The following is a 22518-nucleotide window of genomic DNA, read 5'->3' on the forward strand; positions in this document are numbered from 1 at the left end:
TTCTACTGAGGCACTTGTGTGGCAGCTTGTGTCTTGGTGAAATACCACCCAGTTATTGGACATTTTTCCAGAAGAAAAAAAAGTTTAAAGATTTGCCCTATGATGATGATGAGGATAACAACAAGGAACATGTGAAGAGGAGAGTGGTGTGTTGAAAAAGACATGGAGTGGGAGTGAGGCAGACTTGAACTCAACTCTTGATCCTCCATCTTATTCAGTGGAAGACCTTTCGTTTTTATGTGTCCAGCTTTCTCCTTTCGCCCACTAAGTGTGATTTGGCTGGGCCATATGACGGATGGCCTGATTCTGTTTCCCATTCCCACCTCCCTAAAAAGCCCAAGTGTTGGGCACAAGATCCAGGCCAGGCCAGCCAAAGGAGAATAATTGGAGGTTTTTTCTTTTTTTTTTTGGTTTGTCTGGTCTTTTCTTTTTTTGTTTATTTTTTTTTATTTCAGGATATTATGGGGGTACAAACATTTTGGTTACATGTTATGCCTTTGCCTCACCCAAGCCAGGACTGGAGGTGTACCCTTTCCCCCATACAATGCTCACTGCGTCTATTAGTTGTGTTTACCCAACCCCAGCCCTCCAACCCCCAGTGAATATTACTACCGTGTGAGCACCTTAGTGTTGATCAGTCAGTGCCAATTTGATGGTGAGTACATGTGGTGCCTATTCTTCCATTCTTGTGATACCTCACTTTGGAGGATGGGCTCAAGCTCTACCCAGGAAAATATAAGAGGTGCTAGATCACCATGGTTTTTTGTAATTGAGTAATATTCCATTGTATACATATACCATATTTTATTAATCCAATGATCAGAGTTTTAGGGGGAAGATAGACTCTCCTGCTCCAGTTGTGAGTTACAGATGATATCTTGCTTCTGGGGGAGCCTCTATCTATAAATGAAGTTAAGTGGAGATGTGGAAAAAGACAGTTCTGATGACATTCCTTTTATGTGAGCTGACCTTTTTTTTTTTTTTTTTATCAAGTGTCGGGTGGGTTTCTGTAACTTATAACTGCAAGAGTAATACTAATAAAAGCAAATACTTAAACGGTGTTTATTATGTGCTGGGTACTATTCTAAGTGGTTTACATCTGCTAACTTATTTCTCCTGACAAATACTTTGTGAGTTGGTTCCATCATCATCTGCAGTCTGTGGAAGGAAAAACAAAGGCATAGAGAAGTCAAGTAAAGTGTCCAGGCTCTCACAGCCGGCAAGTGATAATGAGCCAGGATTTGAACTGAGACGATTTAATGCCAAAGCTCATGCTCTTAGCCACTCTTCTGTGCTGCTTCTCTGACTGATAGGTCAACTAGGAGAACTCTGGTGTGTACTAAAGTTCTCTGAACATCACTTTCCTCTGTAAGCATGGAGAGAATAATTGCTACATTCAGGCAGCCCAGTCCTTGAGCACTGTATTGGTCAGTATTCTCTAGAAAAATAAAACCAATAGGTTATGTATATATGAGGAGATTTATTATGGAAATTGGTTCACACCATTATGGGGGCTGAGAAGGCCCACCATCTGCCTTCTGCAAGCTGCAGGATCAAGAAAGCCAGTGGTATGATTCAGTTCGAGTTGGAAGGCCTGAGAACCAGGGGAGCCAGTCGTGTAATTCCCAGCCCAACTCTGAAGGCCTGAGACCTCAGGAGGGAGGATATGGTGTAAGTCCCAGAGTACAAAGGCCAGAGAACTAGGAGCTCTGATGGCCAAGGGCAAAAGAAATTGAATATCTCAGCTCAAGAAGAGAGACAATTTACCATTCCTCTGCCATTTTGTTCTTTTCATGCCTTCAATAGATTGGATGATGCCTGCCTGAATTGGTGAGGGCAGATTTTCTTTACTCAGTCTACTGATTTAAATTGTAATCTCTTTTGAATTAGCAAAAGAGTCATACAGACACACTCAGAAATCATGTTTTACCAGCTATCTGGGCATCCTTTGGTCCAGTCAAGTTGGCACATAAAATTAACCATCATAAGCACCAAACTCATAAAGGAAATACTGGTAAAAGTTTCTTTATACCTTTTGAAATTTCTAAAATCAACATTTCTGTTTCTTAAACAACCTGGGCTACTTGTTCCTCAGACACAGTTAGGTCCTGGCTTGACACTTTCCCCTGTGAGGCAGGAACCCTACCTGAACTCACACCACCAACCTGGGCTCACTACAATGGGTGGCTTGACTGGTGATGAGTGTGGTGGCTTTCTAGTTGGCCAAATTTGCTGAAATGATACCAGAGTCAATCTAAATGCTATTTTTTCATTATAGTATCCTTACATATAGGATATTTCTCCTTACCTGATGTATGTTGAAGCCAAATGACTGAATAGGTAGGATACTTATCTGTTTGTTAATATTTGGGGCTATGACTCAGATCCTAAATGAGTGGTTTGGAATTGGGTTGTGTATCTTGGCAAAGGATTATTTTAATGGTGGGTAAAAATAACCTATTGTATTGCTATCCTTGTGTGGTAATTCAAATAATTTGATAAGAATATTTATGTTAAATCACATGGTGTAGTGCCTGTTAGGTCTAAAGTTTTGGCATCATGATGGACCGATGGCTGACTGAAACCATCCTTTGTTCCCTATAAGTCTTTATTGGATCTAACTTTATTATAGTGGCCATTTGTGTTACATCCATCAAATTGAAAGTCAGGTTTCTTTGTGTTTTCTGGTGTGTTCAGTGAGGCCCTCAAGATAACATTATGAAGATAGGATTATATGATTTACCTATTGTGGTTGCTAGTTTCTGGAGGTGGCCCCAACAATTTGTTCCGTCTCTGTACATGCAGGCTGCTGCTCCCATTAAGAGGCACCTGCGCTGCCCTTGAGACTGGGTTTGATCTACAGAATGTGGCAGAGGTGATGTCCTGGGACTTCTCAGTGTAGACCTTAAGAAAACTGATAGCTTCTACTTTCTGATTCTTGAAGCCCAGCTAATATGCTATGAGAGGACCAAGACGTATGGAGAGGCCACATGGAGGAGAATCAAGGCATTGTATCGGACAGCTCCAGCTGAGCTCATGGAACAATAGACAAAACAAACTGCCAGCCATGTGAGTGAGCTATCAAACCTCTGATGACTGTAGCTCTGACATCATGTGGAACAGATAAACCACCCAGCTGAGCCAATCATCTCATGGAATAATTAGAGATAATAAAATGATTGCTATGTTAATTTACCTTTAAGCCACAGCAATAGTTAATTGAAACAACTTTCATATCTCTAAATACCGTGCTTACATGGTTACTTCTTCTATATTAGGCCTATAGGTATAGTTTTTGTCACTGGAAATACATCAGAGATGCAAGTGGTTGGAATTTTAGGACCAATGAGCTATTAAACAATGTGACACAATAATCAACTCAGAATGGATTAAATACTTAAATATAAGACCTGAAATCATAAAACTGCTAGAAGAAAACATAGGGAAAAAGCTCCTTGACATGGTTTTGGCAATGGATTTTTTGGATAGAACATCAAAAGCACAGGAAACAAAAGCAAAAATAAACAAGTAGAACTACACCAAATTACAAAGCTTCTGCCCAGCAAAGGAAACAACAAAATGAAAAGGTAACCTATGGATTGGGGGAAAATATTTGCAAACATATATCTGATAAGAGGTTAATATCGAAAATGTATAAGGAACTCATACAACTTAATTGCCAAAAAAACCCCAAATACCCTGTTTTTAAAATGGGCAAAAGACTTAAATAGACATTTTCCTAAAGAAGACATACTGATGGTCAATAGGTATAGAAAAAGGTGCTCAACATCCCTAATTACCAGGGTAATACAAATCAAAACCACAATGATATAGCACCTCAAGCCTGTCAAGATGGCTATTATCAAAAAGACAAAATATAACAAGTGTTGGTGAGGATATGGAAAAATTAGAACCCTTGAACACTGTTGGTGGGTATGTAAAATGGTATAGCCGTTATGGAAAAAAGTATAGAAGTTCTTTAAAGAATTAAAATTAGAACTACCATATGATCCAGCAATCTCACTTTTGGGCATATATCCAAAGGAAACAAAATCAGCATCTTGCAGAGATATCCATATCCCCATCTTCACTGTAGCATTATCCACAATAACCAAGATACGGAATCAACCTAAGTGTCTGCAATGGATGAATGGATAAAAAAATTGTGGTATACATATACAATGGAGTATTAGCCTTGAAAATGAAGGAAATCCTTCCATTTGTAACAACATCAATGAACCTGGAAGACATTATGCTTAGTGAAATACAGACACAGAAAGAAAACTGCATGATCTCATTTATACATGGAATCTAAGAAGTTGAACTTCTAGAAGCAGAGGGTAGCATGGTGGTTTCCAAGGCCTGGGTGGTTGGGGAAATGGGAGATGGAATTCTATGTGACTGAAACTCTGTACCCTTTGACCAACATCTAGAGATCTAATGTGCAGCATGAGGGCCATAGTTAATAATACTGTATTGTATACTTGAAATTTTCTAAGAGAGTAGATCTTAAGTGTTCTTACCACCAATTATGTGAGGAGATGGATATGTTAATTAGTTTGAGTATAGTAATCAGTATACTATGTAAATATATATCAAAATGTTGTCACGCACCTTAAATATATACAATTTTTATTTAAAAGAACAACAACAACGAAACCAAAATTTTGGAAATGTCGTGGTTGTAGAATTTATATTTAAATATGATATTTCCTTTTATCCCATGTACATTAATGATGAGCTGGTATAACTAGTATTACTCTTTGTAACATTCAAAGTTTATGTAGTTGTTATAAAAATATCATTATTTATAATTACTTAAAATAAAATCTTCAGTTGTGCCTAGTGGATAATACTATACTATGCATATTTGAACCCCGGAGTTGTTTTATAGGCATAAGAACTTCCCAGAGTTACAGAAATGTTTGCTGCTATCATATTTAATTTGATTCTGTATTTGGCACTTTCATAGTTAAATTATTACCCTAATATGTAAGCTTTATGTTGTTCTTTCAAATGGCTTCCAAAAATTATTGTGCCCAAGGAAATTACATTTGTTCCACATATCTGAATTAATTCTTTCAACATAACCATTTAATGAGTGCCTAGTATTTACCAGGAAAAGTTAGGCACTGGGAATATAGAGACAAAAGATACTAGCTCATTTGTCTAACATATGAGACAGAAAAAGGACCAATCAATACTTGTGTATCAATAAGGAATATGCTTGGCTAAAAATAACAGGAAACCTAACTAATAGCAGCTTGAATAATTAAGGGATTTATTTGGTCACCTGGCATGCAACAGAAGGACAGGGAGTACAAGACTGGTATGGCACCTAAACATGTCATCAAGGCTCTGGGATCTTTTGTCTTTCTTCTCTACAAGCCTTATTAAGTAGCTTTCATCCCTTTAGTCTCAAGATGGTTGCTATGCCTCCAGACACCAATCTGTTCCATAAAGAAAGAGGTGAGAAAGGGAAACCCTGCTCAGGATCTTCATCCTTCATCCATTGTATAGACTGTGGTAAGGCCACCCTTGGCTATGAGATTGTTTTCAGCTTCTAAGCAGGGAAAAAAGGGAGAAGGGAGTTTGGAATAGGCATGGACTGGGACAACCTATGTGCTAGGGGTGAACATAGGATGCAAGGGGAACACATAACTCAGATTTGGAAGGCTAGGAAGGGCTTCGGGGCAGAAGTGACACCTGAGCTGAGTCATGAAGTCTGAGTTGGATTGAGCCAGATCAACAGGAGAGAAGGGCCCCCTAAGCAGAGGGTGCAGGACACACAAAGGCAGGGAGGTCTGGGGCCTATGGTGGGCACGCCTGGGGCAGAGAGTGCAAATTTGCAGCGATGACAGCTAAAGTCGGAGAGAGATGCTGGGGCTAAGAAAGCAAGACCTGAAAGCCACGTTAAAGAGTTTGGACTTGATCATGTAGGTGATGTTAAAGGTTTTCAAGCATGAGGTAGGAATGATCAGATTTGTGTTCAGAAAGCAGAGAATAGATCGGTAGGCAACTGAGATTGTAGTCAGAAGACTCCTGAACTTATATAAAGGCAAGACACTGTAGGGGCCTGACCTTAATCTGTGGTGGTGTAAAGGGGGAGAAGGGTACAGATTTTAGACACATAAACAAAGAGAGGAATTGACATTTACTTGGAGACTGATTAGTTGTAGTTGTTAAAAAGACTTAAGGTTGATTCCTAGGCTTCTGACTTAGGCCACCAGAGGGTGATGGGACCATTCACTGAGGCTGTGAAGATGGGAGGAAGAGCAAACCTCAGGTTTGCCAGGTAAGGAACTTTTGGAAAGTTACTTTACACATCTGAACCCTTTTTAATAGGGATAGTTGAAGTATCTATTATGTCTTAAAGAATGAGAGTTAAATAAAATAAGGCAGGTAAATAAAGCCCTTAGCTCAGTACCAGACACACACTTAATGCTCATTAAAGGTGGAAGAGAAAACTGTACTGTAATGATATTAATAAAATATGATATTAATAAAATGTAGCAGGTGGATATTTGAGACTGGAGCACAAGAGAGATCACTGATCCAGTCCCGGTTGCTAATGTAAATATCCTAACTGGTTCCTCTGCCTCCAGACTTGTCCCTTTCAATCCATGCTCCATCCTGCAGCTTGCACAATCCATTTACAATGCAGAGAGTTATGCCTGTCCACTGTTTTATTAATAGCATTATAGTTTTCTCTTCTACCATTAATGAGCATTAATTGTGTGTCTGGTACTGAGCTAAGGGCTTTACATGCCTTATCTTATTTAACTCTCTTTCTTTCAGATAGATACTGCAACTATCCCCATTAAAAAGAGTTCAGATGGGTAAAATAACTTTTTAAAAGTTCCTTACCTAGTAAGCACCAGAGTTGGATTTTAAACTCATGTCTGACTGTGGAGCCTGTGTCATTAACCACTACATTGCATTGTCTTTTATGCTTAAATGTATACAGTGCTCCGCATTCTTGAAGGTACTTTCACATGCATTATCTATTATTATCCCGTTCTGCCTAATAATCACACAAGGTCATTTGGGTGGGTATTTTTTAATGTATAGAGGAGGAAATCAAAGCACAGAAATAACCAAGGAATCCAATTAATTGATTCATCCATCTATTCTGTAAATATTTATGGAGCAGAAACTAATGGGGAGTGTTTAAATGTAGAGTGATTAAGTGACTTTCTCAAGGTGCCCTGACTGCTCAGTGGCAAAGCAGAAGCTAGAATCTTTGGGTCACAGTTTTGTGTTCTTGATGGGAGGGGTGAACTGCTTGCAAAGGGGCTAGGGACCTTAGCAAGTGCTTGGCTTGGATCGGGAGTAAAAGCAGATTCCAATCGTCCTGCGTTTCATCTTTCCTCTCCACTTCTTGCCCACTAGCTTCTTAGAGGCTGATTTCTAAACAATAGGCCTGGCATCAGCAGCTGTGGAAGAGCTATCAGATTTGGTCTGTGTGGCTTCATTCAGTGGTAGAAGGAAGATGAAATGACAGGGATGTCCATATTAGCTCAAGATAAGATTTTTTTTTTTTTTTTTTAAAGATGGTCGCTGTAAAGAATGAAACAGAATTTCCCAGCGTGGTCATAAGAAGCTACCCCTACCCCCCACTGCAGCATGGAGTCAAGTAGGCTCCCTGGTGCTCTGTGGCTATACTTGTCGTAAATAATGGATGCTGCTTCTCCTGCTGCCAGTGACGAAATTAATTCTACATTGATTCCCTGCTTCTTTGAGGCACTTACTCAGATTCAGAGGCCTAGATGGAACCATCTGATTTGGTGAGTACATGTCTCATGCTATTCTGGCCGCCAGGAAGCTGGATGAGAAAATGTCTGCCCCTCCTCCAGGCAAAACAGAAAAGAAACAATTGGCCGTTAAGGTTCTTTCAAATCTAAGAAACTGTGATTCTGTGGATTTGGGTCCATCATCTTGTCATTGATTCACACATGTTACCAGTGATGTTAGGGCAGGCATAGATATTTCAACTAACACCACACGGCTTTAATGATAACTTCAATATCAGACTTCTTACAAAATGTCTTTAGTTTTTCTCTACCTTACGAAGTGCATCATTACTAAAGCTCAAAGAGGGCACGTGTGGCAAATTGTGGGTGGTGCTTGGTGAAAACCAGCTGCCTAATTTCCAAGCACCCTTACAGTGTGGCATTATCCTGGTGAATTTGCCAGCTTCTCACCTTCAGTTTTACATTGCCAGAAAGATCATTTTGTCTGTGCTTCAGAATTTATCTGACGCATGGAGATTGCCTTGTGCTTGTTAAACTCACAGGAAAAGCCAGAATTCTAATCAGTTAATTTATAATGAGAAATAAAATTTTCAAGTACACCAGACTGTCACGTCAGCCTAATAAAAGCATTCTCTCTCTGTAGAAAAACATATGGGAAGCCAAACTCTAATCAGAATGTTGCTCAGTGTTTGGAATCAGAGCAAGCGGAGTTAGGTATATGATTATGATGATTAACGGCCTTAGACTCTGATTGCCTGGTTGTAATGGAACTCTTTCAGTTGTAAGTGACAGAAACACAATTAAAATTATCTTGGGCAAAAGGGGGGAGTTTATTGAGAGTACAGGAGAATCTCATGGAACTCTGCGAAAATCTATGGAAGCGCCTGGTGTCAGAGTTCATTGGAATCCCGAGTAAAAAGCTTTTGTGATTCTCTTCCTGTTGGCTTCTTTCCCTCCCTCTGAGGACCACCTTCTTCCACATAGTAAGGGTGTTATATCCCTTGCTTTCTGTCACAGGAGAGTGACTGGCCCTTTCCATTAAGAAAGGGAATCCCAGAGGAGGACCCTGAACAGGTGGCTATTTGGGCCCATCAGCTGCAGGTAGGACGGGAGTGGTAGAGCAAAGCCCATGGCACAGGCTTGCTCCTGGTGGTTCCAGATAATGACTTCAAACATCACTGGCTGACAATGAGTCCAACCTGCTCACTTACATCAATGTAGTCCAGCTCTGCTTCCAGAACCAGAGAGAGCTATCTATGAACCAGGACATCTCTTCCCTAGGACATGCCTAGAACTAATGCCCCCCTTGTCTTTCTGATCCCTTGCTTTCCTGGGTTTCTCTGATGGCCATTGCTCTTCTAACAGACTTGTTCTTTCTGCTAAAGCTGATATCTAAGAGGAAGATCCATGTTGCTTTCTCATGTTTTTATTCTCAAAAGACCACCTTATTTCAAATTTGGCACATACATAATGGACTCCCTATCTGTCACTTAAAGGTTATTGCCCTGTTCTTCACATTAAACAGGTGGGGGTGTGTGGGCGCAGTGGCTCATGCCTGTAATCCTATCACTCTGGGAGGTCGAGGTGGGAGGATTGCTTGAGTTCAGGAGTTCTAGACCAGCCTGAGCAAGAGACAGACCCTGTCTCTACTAAAAATAGAAAAAATTAGCCAGGCATGGTGGCGCATGCCTGTAGTCCCAGCTACTTGGGAGGCTGAGGCAGGAGGATCACTCAAGCCCAGGAGTTCGAGGTTGCTGTGAGCTATGATGACGCCATGCACTCTGCTCAGGGCAATGAAGTGAGATTCTGTCTCAAAAAAAAATTGGGGGGAAGGAGGGGCAATCACAAAGGGTTTATATGTAATTGACTAAAAGTCATCATTCAAGATTATAAAAGTTTCCATTTTGTTGAGCCACGATGCCTTTTTAGAAAGATAATTGAATGTTTTAATCTTTTACCTCTATCTACATTGCATTCTCAGTATAGTAAATCTATGTGTCTTTATATTCTAATTTTATTTGTATTGCTTTAATCATTTTAATAAATATTTTTCAGTGCCTACTTTGTATCAGACTCTGTGCTAGGAGGTGATAATAAGGAGAAGAAGAAGGGCTTGATTGTAGGAGGAATAGGCTTCTGCCTCTTTGAGTAGAGAGATACCCAAATACTGACTAGCAAGGTCAGCCGGCTTGAAGCAACTCTCCAGTGTTTGACGGGGGTTCCTGATAAGCATCTCTTGAGTCATAACTTTGGGTGAGAGGAGGGTAGGGAAACAAGTTCATTATCATCTGTTAACACTTAAACATATATTAAGATTATAGAATATTTCCATTATATATAAAATACCCTTCAAACACTCATACTCATTACCCTCTTACAATGTAAGTTAATATTTTTACCATATTTGCTTCATAATTTTTTAAAGAAATGATTTATCATGATTTACATAGCCATCCAATATATCCACTCTATTGAAGGACATTAACTTCCAATTTTTCACTTTGGCATAAAAAAAGCTGCCATGAATATCCTTATACACATCTCCTTGAATATATATGCAAGAGTTTCTTTATACCCCATAAATATATACAATTAAAAATTGTTGGCCTGGCATGGTGGCTCATACCTGTAATCCTAGCACTTTGAGAGGGTGAGGCAGGAGAATCACTTGAGGCCAGGAGTTCCAGACCAGCCTGAGCAAGAGTGAGACCCCATTTCTACAAAAAATAGAAAACATCATTGAGTGCGGTGGTACATGCCTGTAGTCCCAGCTACTTGGGAGGCTGAGGCAGGAGGATCACTTGAGCCCAGGAGTCTGAGGTTACAGTGAGCTATCATGATGCCACTCCACTCTAGCCAGGGCAACAGAGCAAGACCCTGTCTCAATGCCCCCCCACAAAGTGTCAATTTACAATAAAATTTTTAAAAAGAGTTCCTTCATACTCAGAATTGCTGAGTAATAAGACATATATACTTTCACTTGTGCAAGATATTGCCACTAGTAGTGCATGAATGTATTCTTTCACATCCTGGTAAATATTATAAGGATTTTTAATTTTTATCAATCTTAATGAATATGAAATGGTACTTCATTGTTGTTTTACTTTGCATTTCACTAATTACTGAATTTAAGACTGAATTTTAAGACAATTTAGTTTCAAATGTTTATTAGCTATTCTGATTTCTTCTATTGTGAATTGATTTTTTTAGCCTTTGTCCAATTTTCCATTGGGATTTTGTCTCTTATTGATTTGCAAGAGTTTTTCTTAAAAAATTATTCTGGATACTAATCCTTTTTTGGTGAAATTCATAATAAATATCTTCTTCCAGTTTATGACTTTTCTTACAACTTTGTTTATGGTGTCTTTTGACCAACAGGTTTAAATTATAATTTACTTAAGACCTATATATGAAATGTCAAACTGTAAACCCTTTAGAATATTTATATATTTATACATATATACACACATACATTTACATGTATATGTAACAAATATATGCACATATATAACATTTTTTTATAACACTAGACAATTCAGCACCATTTGATCCACCCTTTCCTCACTAATTTGTAATTTCCATCATCCACCAAATTCCTATATATCAGCAGGTCTATTTCTGGGCTTTATATTTCATTCAATTGGTTTATTTATATTTCCCTCTACCAATACATTATCTTAATTGATATGGCTTTGTGTTAAGCCTTGATATCTGGAAAAGGGAATTTAACCATCTGATACTTTTTCAAAGTTGTCTTGACTCTCCTTGGTACTTTATAGAGTCATGTGATTATTAAGATTTGTCTGTCAAGTTTCACAAAACACCTGTTGGTGTTTGGATTGGCAGTCCTTTACATTTGTTGGATGGAATGATTGCCATCATCACATCCATAAATGAAGAAATTATTTTATGTCCTTCAATAAAATTTTATAATTTTCTCTGTGTCTCATATATCTTCTGTTATATTATTCTTATAGGAAACAGATTTTGTTGCAATTATAAATGGGATTTTTCCACTCTATGCCTTCTAACTTCTTATTGCTGGTATATGGATGTATGCTATTTTTGTATATTGCTCTTGTATCCAACAACCTTGTTAAAACTTGCTTGTTATGATTTGTAGATTCTCTTGGATTTTTAATGTAGACAACCTTATTATCCGTGGAAGATAAAAATTTTGTTTCCTCCATTCCAATTATTATACTGTACGTATGCTTATTTTTCTTGTTTTACTACATTTTCTAGGCTATTGCATTATTGAATAGAAATGCTGATGGAGGCTTCTGTGACTGGGAATATTTCTGAGTAGGATTCTCATGAGCTTAGTATTGATTCTCATCTATTGTGTTCTTCTTATAGTAATGTTGCCTTTTTCTGTTCATTTTAAGCATATTGGATTTTCCTGGACTAGGAGCCATCATAGGTAATTCTACCCAGGGGAAAATGAGAACGTTGGGCAATTTACTCAATATCTTAGTTCAAGAGTGCCCTCTTCTGTTATAACAGTGAAGTGAAGCTTATTTAATTAATGGTGCTTTTCTAGGGGTGGTGAGGAATGAGAGGGAAGGATGTCTACTGTTATTGTGACATTATCTTATGGCTACAGGATCCTTAATTTCAGGTATTGGTGATTTCTTATTTTCTTTGCCTTCCTAGTCTCCCCACTCTTTCCCAGAAGCAGTGCCTTCCCAGGACTGCCATTCTGGCGCTGCATGCTTTCTTGGAAAGCCATTGTTCAGACTATCTGGTGTCAGATCTGTTCTCGGTATTTCCTCATCAGGGGAAGGATGCTCTCTCTGTGGGCGATGTTCTCTATGTTCTGTCTGAGCTAGGGACTTGCCACCTCTCTTCTCTTCCACGCGATCCCTGCCTGATTCTGTTCCAGAATGGACTCTGATCTGCTCTTCTAATTCTGGACTGTTCTCCCACTTACACATAAATTAAAGTTTGTAGTATTCACTATCTTCCATATACTCTACATCTGAGCAATTGTGTGATTTTATTTGCTTTGCTATTGACCTGTATGGTTTTGGAGGATGTATGTAGATATTTATATTCAAGGAACTGAAGGGTTGAAGAATGTGTTACAATCTTCCTCTATGACTGTGGATTTGTTATTTTATCTTTGTAATTCTGCCTTATTTTTGCCTTACATATGCTACATGTTGTTAGATTTATTGATTTAGGATTGTTATGTATCTCTTGGTGACTTGTTCCTTTAATCAGTTGGTAAGAATCTTTATAACTAGTAATTTTGGGCTCAAAGTCTCTTACATATGACATTAATACAAGAATACAATTTCCTTTTCCAATATATATATATATTACTATATATAAAATTTATATACTTTTGGTTTTCATCTTTCTTTGAAAATAATTTTATTTTAGATGTAAAAGCATGCCTTTGGATATTTTTACAAAATACAGTATGATGTTCAATCTGAAGTCTGAGAAAATATTTTTACTGATAGGTTTAACTGTTATTTTTATTGTGATTGCTAAGATGTTTTATCATTATTATTATTATTAAGACAGGGTCTCACTCTGTCACCCAGGCTGGAGTGCAGTGGCCCAGTCATAGCTCACTGTAACCTTGAATTCCTTGGCTCAAGCCTACCTTAGCCTCTTGAGCAGCTAGGACTCCAGACACACACCACCAAGCCGGGCTAGTTAAAAAAAAAGTTTTTTAGAGACAGGATTTCACTTGAACTCCTGGCCTCAAGCAATCCTCTTGCCTAAGCCTTGCAAAGTGCTAGGATTATCGATGTGAGCCACTGAGGCCAGGCTGTTTTTTATTATTTTAACTTATAAGCAGAAATGGTTTTCCCTTATTCCTTTTATTCTCTTTCTCTGCCTTCTACTAGATTAGTCTTGGTCTTTTTTTTTTTTGAAGTTCCTGGTTTGAAAGTTATGCTTCCAAAGTTTGTTCTTTTAATCATTAGTACCCCATCTGTGGTGTACATCAGAATCCCCTGGAGGGCGTGTTAAGCTACAGCTGGGTCCCACCCCCAGAGTTCCTAATTCAGTTGTTTTGGAGTGGGACTCAGGTATTTGCATTTCTATCAACTTCCCAGGTGCTGCTACTGATGCTACTCTGGGAAACACACCTGGAGAGCCTGGCAGCAATTGGTGGTTACCACGAGGGTCAATACTAGCACCTGTATCCAATAGCCCATCTCGGTTGGACTTATTTTATGATTTCTTGTTGGATTCTTTTATTTCCCATCAGGTCAGCCATGCATTAAAACTTTAAAAAATTTCCTTTTACCCAGTATTTTTAGGTATGCAGTATTCAGAAGAGTTTCTTTGACCATCTAGCCCCATAATATTGCCAGAATAGAAGCTGAGTTTTAATTTCTCGTAAGAGAATAATTTTTCCCCCACCCTGAGCTCCAAACAGAGAGGAACTTGCACATTTCCCTGGACTGGTAGCTGAGGTTTTTCTGTCTCTTTTCTATGGAGATACAGCCTTTACAGATTCTTGGCTTTAATTAGGAGTTTAGCTCTTTGATTCCTGTAAGCCTAAGGCCATGTCTTACTTTAGATATGTAGTTCAAACTCCATTGTCTATCCTTGGAACATCAATCTGTGGTTTCCCATTGTAATGCATAGCCTCTTCATTTCTAGCACCTCAGGGCTTCCCCTTTGAGCTTGGCTAGGCTTGCAGACTTTGGGGGTGGGGGCAGTATTTCAGCCAGCATTTCTGTGTGTTTAATGGGGTGGAGGTTGGGGACACTAGGTAATCTCAGTCTCTTTGGTTGTCTTATCTCTTCAACTGTCATGTAGCAGAGAATGTGGGCATAGGGTCAAAAGATTTTCCAAGGCAGGAAGTGGGTGGTAAAGACAATGCCTGGAGTGCAGAGCACCTGAGCTGGGGGATTTGGGACCGAGTAGTTAGGAGGGTGGTGGACTGGAAGTACAGCAGTCTCCTCCATCCATGGTTCGACTTTCCACAGTGTGTTACCTGTGGTCAACTGCAGTCGGAAAATATTAAATGGAAAATTCCAGAAATAATTCGTAAGTTTTAAATTGCATGCTGCTCTGAGTAGCATGATAAAATCTTGTGCCTTACAGCTCCATCCAGCCTGGGGTTGGGCGGGGGGGCATGAACTCTCCCTTTGCTCAGTGTGTTTGCTCTAAGCTCTCTGCCTGTTCATCAGTCGTGCATTTAGTAGCTGTCTGGGCTACCAGATGGACTGTCATGGTGTTGTCAGAGTGGCTTGTGTTCGAGTAACCCTTATTTTACTTAATAATAGACCCAAAGGCAAGAGCAGTGGTGCTAGTAACTCAGATATGTCAAAGAGAAGCTGTAAAGTGCTTCCTTTAAGTGAAAAGGTGAAAGTTTTCAACTTAAGGAAAGGAAAAAAAAATCATATGCTGAGGTTGCTAAAATCTATGGTAAAAGTGAATTTCCTATCTATGAAATCGTAAAGAAAGAAAAAAGAAATTCTTGCTAGTTTTGCCATTGCACTGCCAACTGCAAAAGTTACAGCCATAGGGCATGATAAGCGCTTAGTAAGATGGAAAAGGCATTAAATTTGTGGGTGGAAGACACAAACAGAAACATGTTCCAATTGTGAGCAGTCAGGTTCCATGCTATCTGTGGTTTCAGGCATCCACCTGCCATCTCAGAATGCATCCCCGGAGGACAGGGGGAACGTGTGTAATTGAAGGAGGGGTACTCTGCTGGCAGTGGGTAATACTGTGTGCAGAGCCTGGGAGACTTGTGGGGTTTAAAAGTTTTATTAGGGCCAATTCTTCCTAAAATGTTTTTATTTAGTGTATAATAATTAAAATGTATTTATTTAGTGGTATAAAGCATATACCACTAAAAATTTAAAATATCTTTTTGGAAGTCATTCATTTCTCAAACATTGACTTATCCCTCTTAGGTTTACATTGACAACATACGCTGAAAGCTACCCTCCACGGTATGATTATCAGCCACGTGTGAGTACAAGAGCCGTATTCTAATACCGATTTATGTACTTAAAGTGATTCTGTACATTTAGTGTCAATAGTAAAACTTGGGGAGAAAGGAGAAATTGCTGAGATTTATGATATTTTTATTTATTTAGAGATATTAGCTATTTGTGGGAGGCAATAGAATGTTTTATGGCTATGATTTATTTTTTAAGGTTTATAGATTTCAGGGAGAAAATATTGCAGTACCTAAAATATATTGGTCACTTTCTTCTTCGTCTTATTTTATTGCCCCCGCCTTTCTGAATTCAATTTATCTGGAATAAGAACCTACTTTTCTATTCATTTGTATTGCATCAGCACATAAAAGTAAGTGGCTTAATTTAGCTCTGGGAAATGTGTATGTTAATTTAAAAAATCCAGTTTATAAGTTGAATATATTTGTACTTTAAAAATCATGCAACAGAGACAAAACAAGTTACTTCCTATTGGCATGTTCTTGAAGTCTTAACTGGTGCCATAGACATGAGTAGAAATAAGAGACTTAATTTTTGATAAAGAAGAGGGACAAAAGGTCATCTTCATTTTCAGATAGTATGATGATATGCTTAAGAAAACCAAGATATTAAAATGAAAAGTAATTAGAATGAATAAGACAATAGCTTTCCTTCACATTGGCACTAACCAGTTAGTAAGTTATAAAAGGAAAAACATCTAAATTATTATAGCAATAAAAATTTAAAATACTTTTATGAGGAAAATTTTACCGAGATCAATAAAAGATGTGGCAGTTTATCTCCAAAGATGGCCGACCTTGCTGCTTGCCCAGGCCACTTTCCCATCAAGGAGGTATCCTCTATCTTGAGTCTGAGCTGTCAGGTGGCTGATTTGATCACTAGAACATGGCAAAAATGACCCTGCACCAGTTCTAAGCCTTGCCTTAAGAAGATTCCTTCTGCCTCTTGGTGCCCTGAGCTACTAGGTGACCAATCCGGGCTACTGTGCTGGAGGGAGGGACCCTGGGGTGGAATGCTGACAGGGGCAAGCTTGACTTACCAGTGAGGAAGCCATCTTGGACATCCATCTTAGCTGAACCTGGACTGCAGCACCAGCTGCCACCCGCCTGCAGCCCATGACAGACCACAAGAAAAAACTGAAACCATTAAGTTTGTTTGTTTGTTTTAAAATATGAACCAAAATATAACTGAGGCACATATCTCAAATCAAAGAGAATACCTACCATTTTAGGGAACTGAAAAACTAAAATAATTATAAATTAAATTTATAAATTTAATATAATTACAATCAAAATCCGAGTGGATTTTGTTTTCTATCAGAATTCTAAGATTCTAAGAATTATTCGAAAGAGTAAACAGATGAGCATAATCAGAAATGTTTTGAAAAAGTGGCAGAATTTAGGGAAGCAAAGGATTTAGGACACCACCTTTATTATATGTTATTTTTTAATTTAAAAATAGCATTTAAGTCATAAAAACAGCAGATATGGTGAAATATGGCAGATTATGGATTAATATGCTTAATACAAAAAGAATTCACATACCAGTAGAAAAAATGTTAATGACCCTAGAAAAATGAGCAAAGGACACACATGGGCAATTTACAAAGTAGGAAATATTATCAAACAACTAGAAAGATAGGGAAAATACTCAATTTACAAATAATAAAAGAGGTGAGTGAAAACAATAAGACAGTTTTGCAAATGAAATTGGCAATATTTTAAAAATACCATTTGACCTAATAATTCTTCTAGGAAACTTCTCCGAAGAAAAATAATTCAAATGGGATAAAATGTATATCCAAATATACTCATCACTGAATTATTTATAATGGCAAAACTTGAAAAGTACTTAAATATTTGGTATTAGAAATAATGTTAATCAAAAATGTTATATAATGAGATATTGAACAGCCTTTATAATGTCCATAGATAATTTTTAGTGTCTTAATTAATCTTTATCTAAGGTTAAGAAAAACATTAAGATACAAAATGCCATGTATATTTTATCTAAACTATATAAAATGTAGAGACAATTTTAAAAACTGGAGAAACTGCCAAAATGCTAGTAAAGTTGTCCATTGGATATTGAGATTCTAGGTGATTTTCTTCATCTTTATACTTTTTAGAATTTTCTAATGCAACAAGCATAATGGATTATAATCAGAAAAACTGCAAGGAAACAAATATGTTATTTGAAAATACATTTCAGGTCCATTTTTTAACTTAAATGGGATTTGACTCCATCTTTAAATAAACGGCAGTTGCAAGACACCTAATTAAAAACTCAAAAAATTCAAAGGACTAAATATAATTATAAACAATGTGGGATATATTCTCAGGGCATGTAAATCTTTAGCTATTGTGTTATGTATTCATGCTTTTAATTTTTTCAGCATTATTTCTAATATTTCTCACATTGCTTCTTGCCACATTAACAGCAAGGCACACTTTAGCAGTTGTTTGCCTTTATTTGAGAGATTTATTTGTTCAATTCTGACTTCTGTGCCCAAGTAATTTATTTTGGGGCATGATTTTAGCACTGCTTCTAACACCCACATTTAATGAATGCTTGCATTACATTTTTATTGAATATAAAAAATATTTTAAATTACGGTAACAGTGGTTGGTTAAATTACAGAAGAATAGTGATTGAATGCTAATGTAAGAGTTACCATGCACATAAACGAATGTATGAGTCACAAAATACTGACAAAGGAAGGAGACTATTTATTTACTTGCTAGAGACTTCACCATGTGGCCTTTGCATAAACACAGTTCACCATTCATTCTGCCTCCTACCTCTGCAATTATGTAATTTTTGAGGAAATCTGAAAATATTTGGATTCATATTATTTCAAATGTGCATGAATTAAGACTTTATTAATTTTTATATTACGGTCTCTTAAATTTGCTTAATTCATATTTGTATAAAGTGGGACAGCATTACAGGAAATAAAGGGAATGCAGGTTATCACCCCATAGCTCTAATCATAGAAATACAGATGATTAGGAAGCTATGAAGTTGTTTCCAAGGAGAGAAATGGAAGAGAATTGCAAGCTATTTCGTCTGAACTACACCTCTTAAGCTGGATGCTTATTAGAACTCATCTCAATTTCAATTAAAGATGCCTTCTCTTGAAATCTTCTCCATTGTCTCCCAAAGAAGGTGTGTTAGGGGATTGGTCCAAGACTGGCTGTTTGGGACAGCCAGTGAGCCTTTAGGACAAGGGGGAAGTGAGCTGAGGACAACAGTGGGGAGTTGTGGGGAGTTGACTGCACATACTCAGGAAGGGAAAAGAAAACAATTAGTTCAGTCAGGAGCCAGCAAACTCAGGAAGTTGAAGAGTCAAAGGAAGGAAAATGTTGATTAACAAAAGAACAAATATGACCGTAGTGAAGGAGTGAGAGAGTTGAAAAATAGAAAGTAATGATCAAAGAGGGTATATTGGAATTTATTATTTCAGAGGTGGGACAATTCTGGGGAATGACAGATTCAAGGGTGTGGCTGTGGGAGTGAGTTTCTAGAGAGGAATCAAATCCATTGACTTTCGAAGGGGAAGGAATAGTTCATTAGAATGTTGGCTAGATCCAACAGCTGGGTGTTGAAAATCAACCTTGCAAGAGAGTGGGACAAAAGTGTGGGGCCAAAGACTGTGAGCCAGGTGACCAAGCCCTCAGTGAACTTCAGGGAGCACCCTGGAAGTTAATGCCTCTTCCCAGCTTTGCAGCTACCATTTGGGTATATCGGGTTGGTCAGTATTGAGTGTGAAATGCTATTTTCTTTTTCTTAATAGAGCTGCCTTTTGAATTATCTTTTCAGACATGACTTTAAAAAAAAACCCCAAAACTGTTGTATAACCTAGTTCATTCAGAGATAGAAAACTGAGGAAGTTTTTAATAGAGGAATTATGTTTTAAAGTTGGCATGTATCCCAAATTGACCACAAGGGGTCTGTGTATTTTTAGTAGTACAGAAGAGAAACTGCATCTGTTTAACATTTATTTCTATCAGTGGCATGACTGGCCTGTCCTACCATTGGGACTCAGTGCACTGGTATAGACATAGCGTTGTTAAAATATTGATATTTCTGTGCCGGTTGAAAATTAGCTGTGGTCTCAAGTCTCCCAGGATGCTGCTGGCCCAGCCCTGCCCGGGACTCCCTGGACTCAGGGTTGCATTATGATCTTCCGGGGCCTTAAGCATTTTGCCGTCATGGATCACTTCCTGCATCAAAAAAATTAAACAATATTTTATAACTGAGTTGGTATAAAGACAAATATAATCAAAATTGGATTATATTCTTTTTTCAATTTAAAGCTTATTAAAGAGTATCTGTCTTACGCTATATTTCTTCTTTGCATTTTGTAAAGAATACCCACCTTTTCCCCCTTCTTTTATACTGTTTGAATCGTTGCCTATTTTTGACTATGTTATTTTATTTTATGGCTTTGTAATAAAACCATGTTATTGTTAATCCTCCTGAAATTATTACCAAATACCATTGAGTATTGTTATGTAAAACTAAATCACAAAATACTCATTTTTTTCCCCCTGGGAAATACTCTTGGATTTATATGCCATATTTTAAGGAAAATTTCCTGTAGAATAGTTGCCATTGGTTTCTGCCCTGAGATGTTTATAGATATTATATTACTAGCATCATTTTCTGGCTTAGCTATGAGTTTCTATTGTTTGATAGAGTTTGTTTTTCAGAATGGCATCTGAGCTTTTTTTTAGAGATGGGGTCTCCCTCTGTCAACCAGGCTGGAGTACAGTGGCCTGAGTTTGTAACCTCAAACTCCTGGCCTCAAGTGATCCTCCCACCTTGGCCTCCCAAAGTGCTGGGATTACAGGTGTGAGCCACCATGCCAGGCCTATATGCATTTTTAATACAATAAAATACATAACATAAAATTTCTCATTTTAGCCCTTTCTTTAGTGTGTAATTGAGTGGCAGTAAGTATATTTGCATTGTTGTTATATTCGTTAAAAAAATTCTGATTGTAAAAGAAAGTAAAACATGGGCCCCTAAAAGTATCATGGGCCTTGGCATTGTGCTTCCTGTATCTGATGGCTAAATTGGTTCAGCCTGGACCTCCTAGAAGCCGGTTTAGGATCTGGCTGACCAGGGACCTCTAGGACTTGCTCAGTTGGACTGGCTGATAAATACTTTTGAGTATCATCCCAGACCAAAAATGCATCTTGGCTAGAAATCAGAGATGGGAGTGCAGGTGGTATACCATTAGGAGCCCTGTATGATTTAATTAGGTTCTTTCACATAAAAGAAATTCCCCAAACACAGGAATTGCCTTTAGTTTTCTCCTTCCCGGGAAGGGATGCCTACCAGCAGCCTTAAAAAGAAGACAGAGAAAGAATGTCTTCCTGGAAAAGAAAGAGCTGGGACAGAGAGTGAATCCAGAACAGAGTGGGGATTCTACAGGAAGCCTCACTTGTCAGAACTAAATCAGTTTTCAATTCCCAGTTGTTTTGAGGCCCGCTTTTTATATCTGTGCCCTATTCTGTGTCTCTTTTGTCTTCCCCATTTTAATTCCTGTATAAACAGTCTTTTTATTTTCTTCTTCTTGTTTGTTTTTTGGTTGTTTTAAAAAAATAATAGCAAGAAAAGTTGTGCAAGTAAATCTGGCCACATAGAATAATCAGGTATAAAAGCCTGGAGTCTGGAATAAAGTGTGGTTTTGCCAAACTTTTACCTGAAAAGTTAAGGCTTTAATTTAACTAAGTAATGTTGCAGGCTTCCTAATGTAGCTTCATTACTTTTATTCTAGTGCTACTTTTATTTGTACTGCATCTGAATATATCCACTATGTAATTTTTTCTTTTTTTTTTATTGTTCTGTTAATGTTCTCATTCACTGACAAAAGAATAACTGCCTTTTGCTGAGTATTCTTGTTTATCTTATCATATGCTATTCACAGAAATGGAATAAGTGAGAGTTTTAGAAACTTCTGCAAATGAGGTAGTGGTAGAGGGTGGAATTGGAGAAGAGGAAAGGGGTCATGTGGTTGTGCCTAGTATCTTATAACCCATGCCGGAGTGTCCCATAATGCTGCTGCTCGTTAACCTTGGAACCAGCTCTCTATGACTTGGATTCAGAAGGAGATGATGGCCTTTCCAACCTTAAACATCCTGCTTGAAAAACCTCAATGTGTATTGCATGTATATGTGCTAACCTTGCCTGTATCCACAAAGGCATGGTTTTATATAGCTTGATAGGCAAACAATTCTGGTTTTGAGTCTCATGTCATTCTGCCGGCACTAAGAACCACATTTCCTAGGCCTCAGCTTCAACCTCAGGATCTGCTGGGAGTTGCTCATATAGCTCCACGGGGCTTCCATAGCTTCCCCAGTTGACTGGGATACAATGGGATTTGCCTTATTGGTTAGACTATATAGTTGCTGGTAGATAAGTAGAAGGAAGGAAGGAAAGATGGAAGGAAGAAAGAAAGAGAGGAAAGGGAGAGAGGACAGGAGAAATAAAGGGAGGGAGAAGGAATGAAGTTACACTTACTGGGTGTCTACCACATTCCAGACACTGGCTTTGTTATCTTATGTGTCTTAGCTCACTTAATCCTCACAATTACCCTGGAAAACCAAGCTATCAGAATTATATATTGAGGAACTGTGTCCCAGAGAGGTTAAGTATTAGTAATAACACAACAGCTAAGCGTCCAAAGTAAACCCAGGTCTGACTTCAGACACCATATTTTCAGCCACTTTGTACAAACATGAGTCAACAATTATATACTCAAACTTAGGAGGCCCCGGTCCCCTTACCGGGTTGGACAGTATGATGGTTAATTT

General features: G+C 38.1%; 1 protein-coding gene across 3 annotated transcripts in view; it reads left to right on the plus strand.

The window, feature by feature from the left end:
• Positions 1 to 22518, plus strand: part of CFAP95 (cilia and flagella associated protein 95) — an 80284-nt gene that overhangs the window by 45293 nt on the left and 12473 nt on the right. Inside the window, exon 5 of one of the 3 annotated variants that reach the window (XM_045562411.1) lies at positions 15647 to 15704. The exons of 1 other annotated variant lie outside the window; for it this stretch is intronic. In XM_045562411.1, coding sequence (XP_045418367.1) covers positions 15647 to 15704 — 58 coding nt within the window. The remainder of the gene's footprint in view (positions 1 to 15646; positions 15705 to 22518) is intronic. One more of the 3 variants, XM_045562412.1, reaches the window with a different exon arrangement.

Source organism: Lemur catta, chromosome 10 (genome assembly GCF_020740605.2).
Source record: "Lemur catta isolate mLemCat1 chromosome 10, mLemCat1.pri, whole genome shotgun sequence".
Lineage (NCBI taxonomy): Eukaryota > Metazoa > Chordata > Mammalia > Primates > Lemuridae > Lemur > Lemur catta.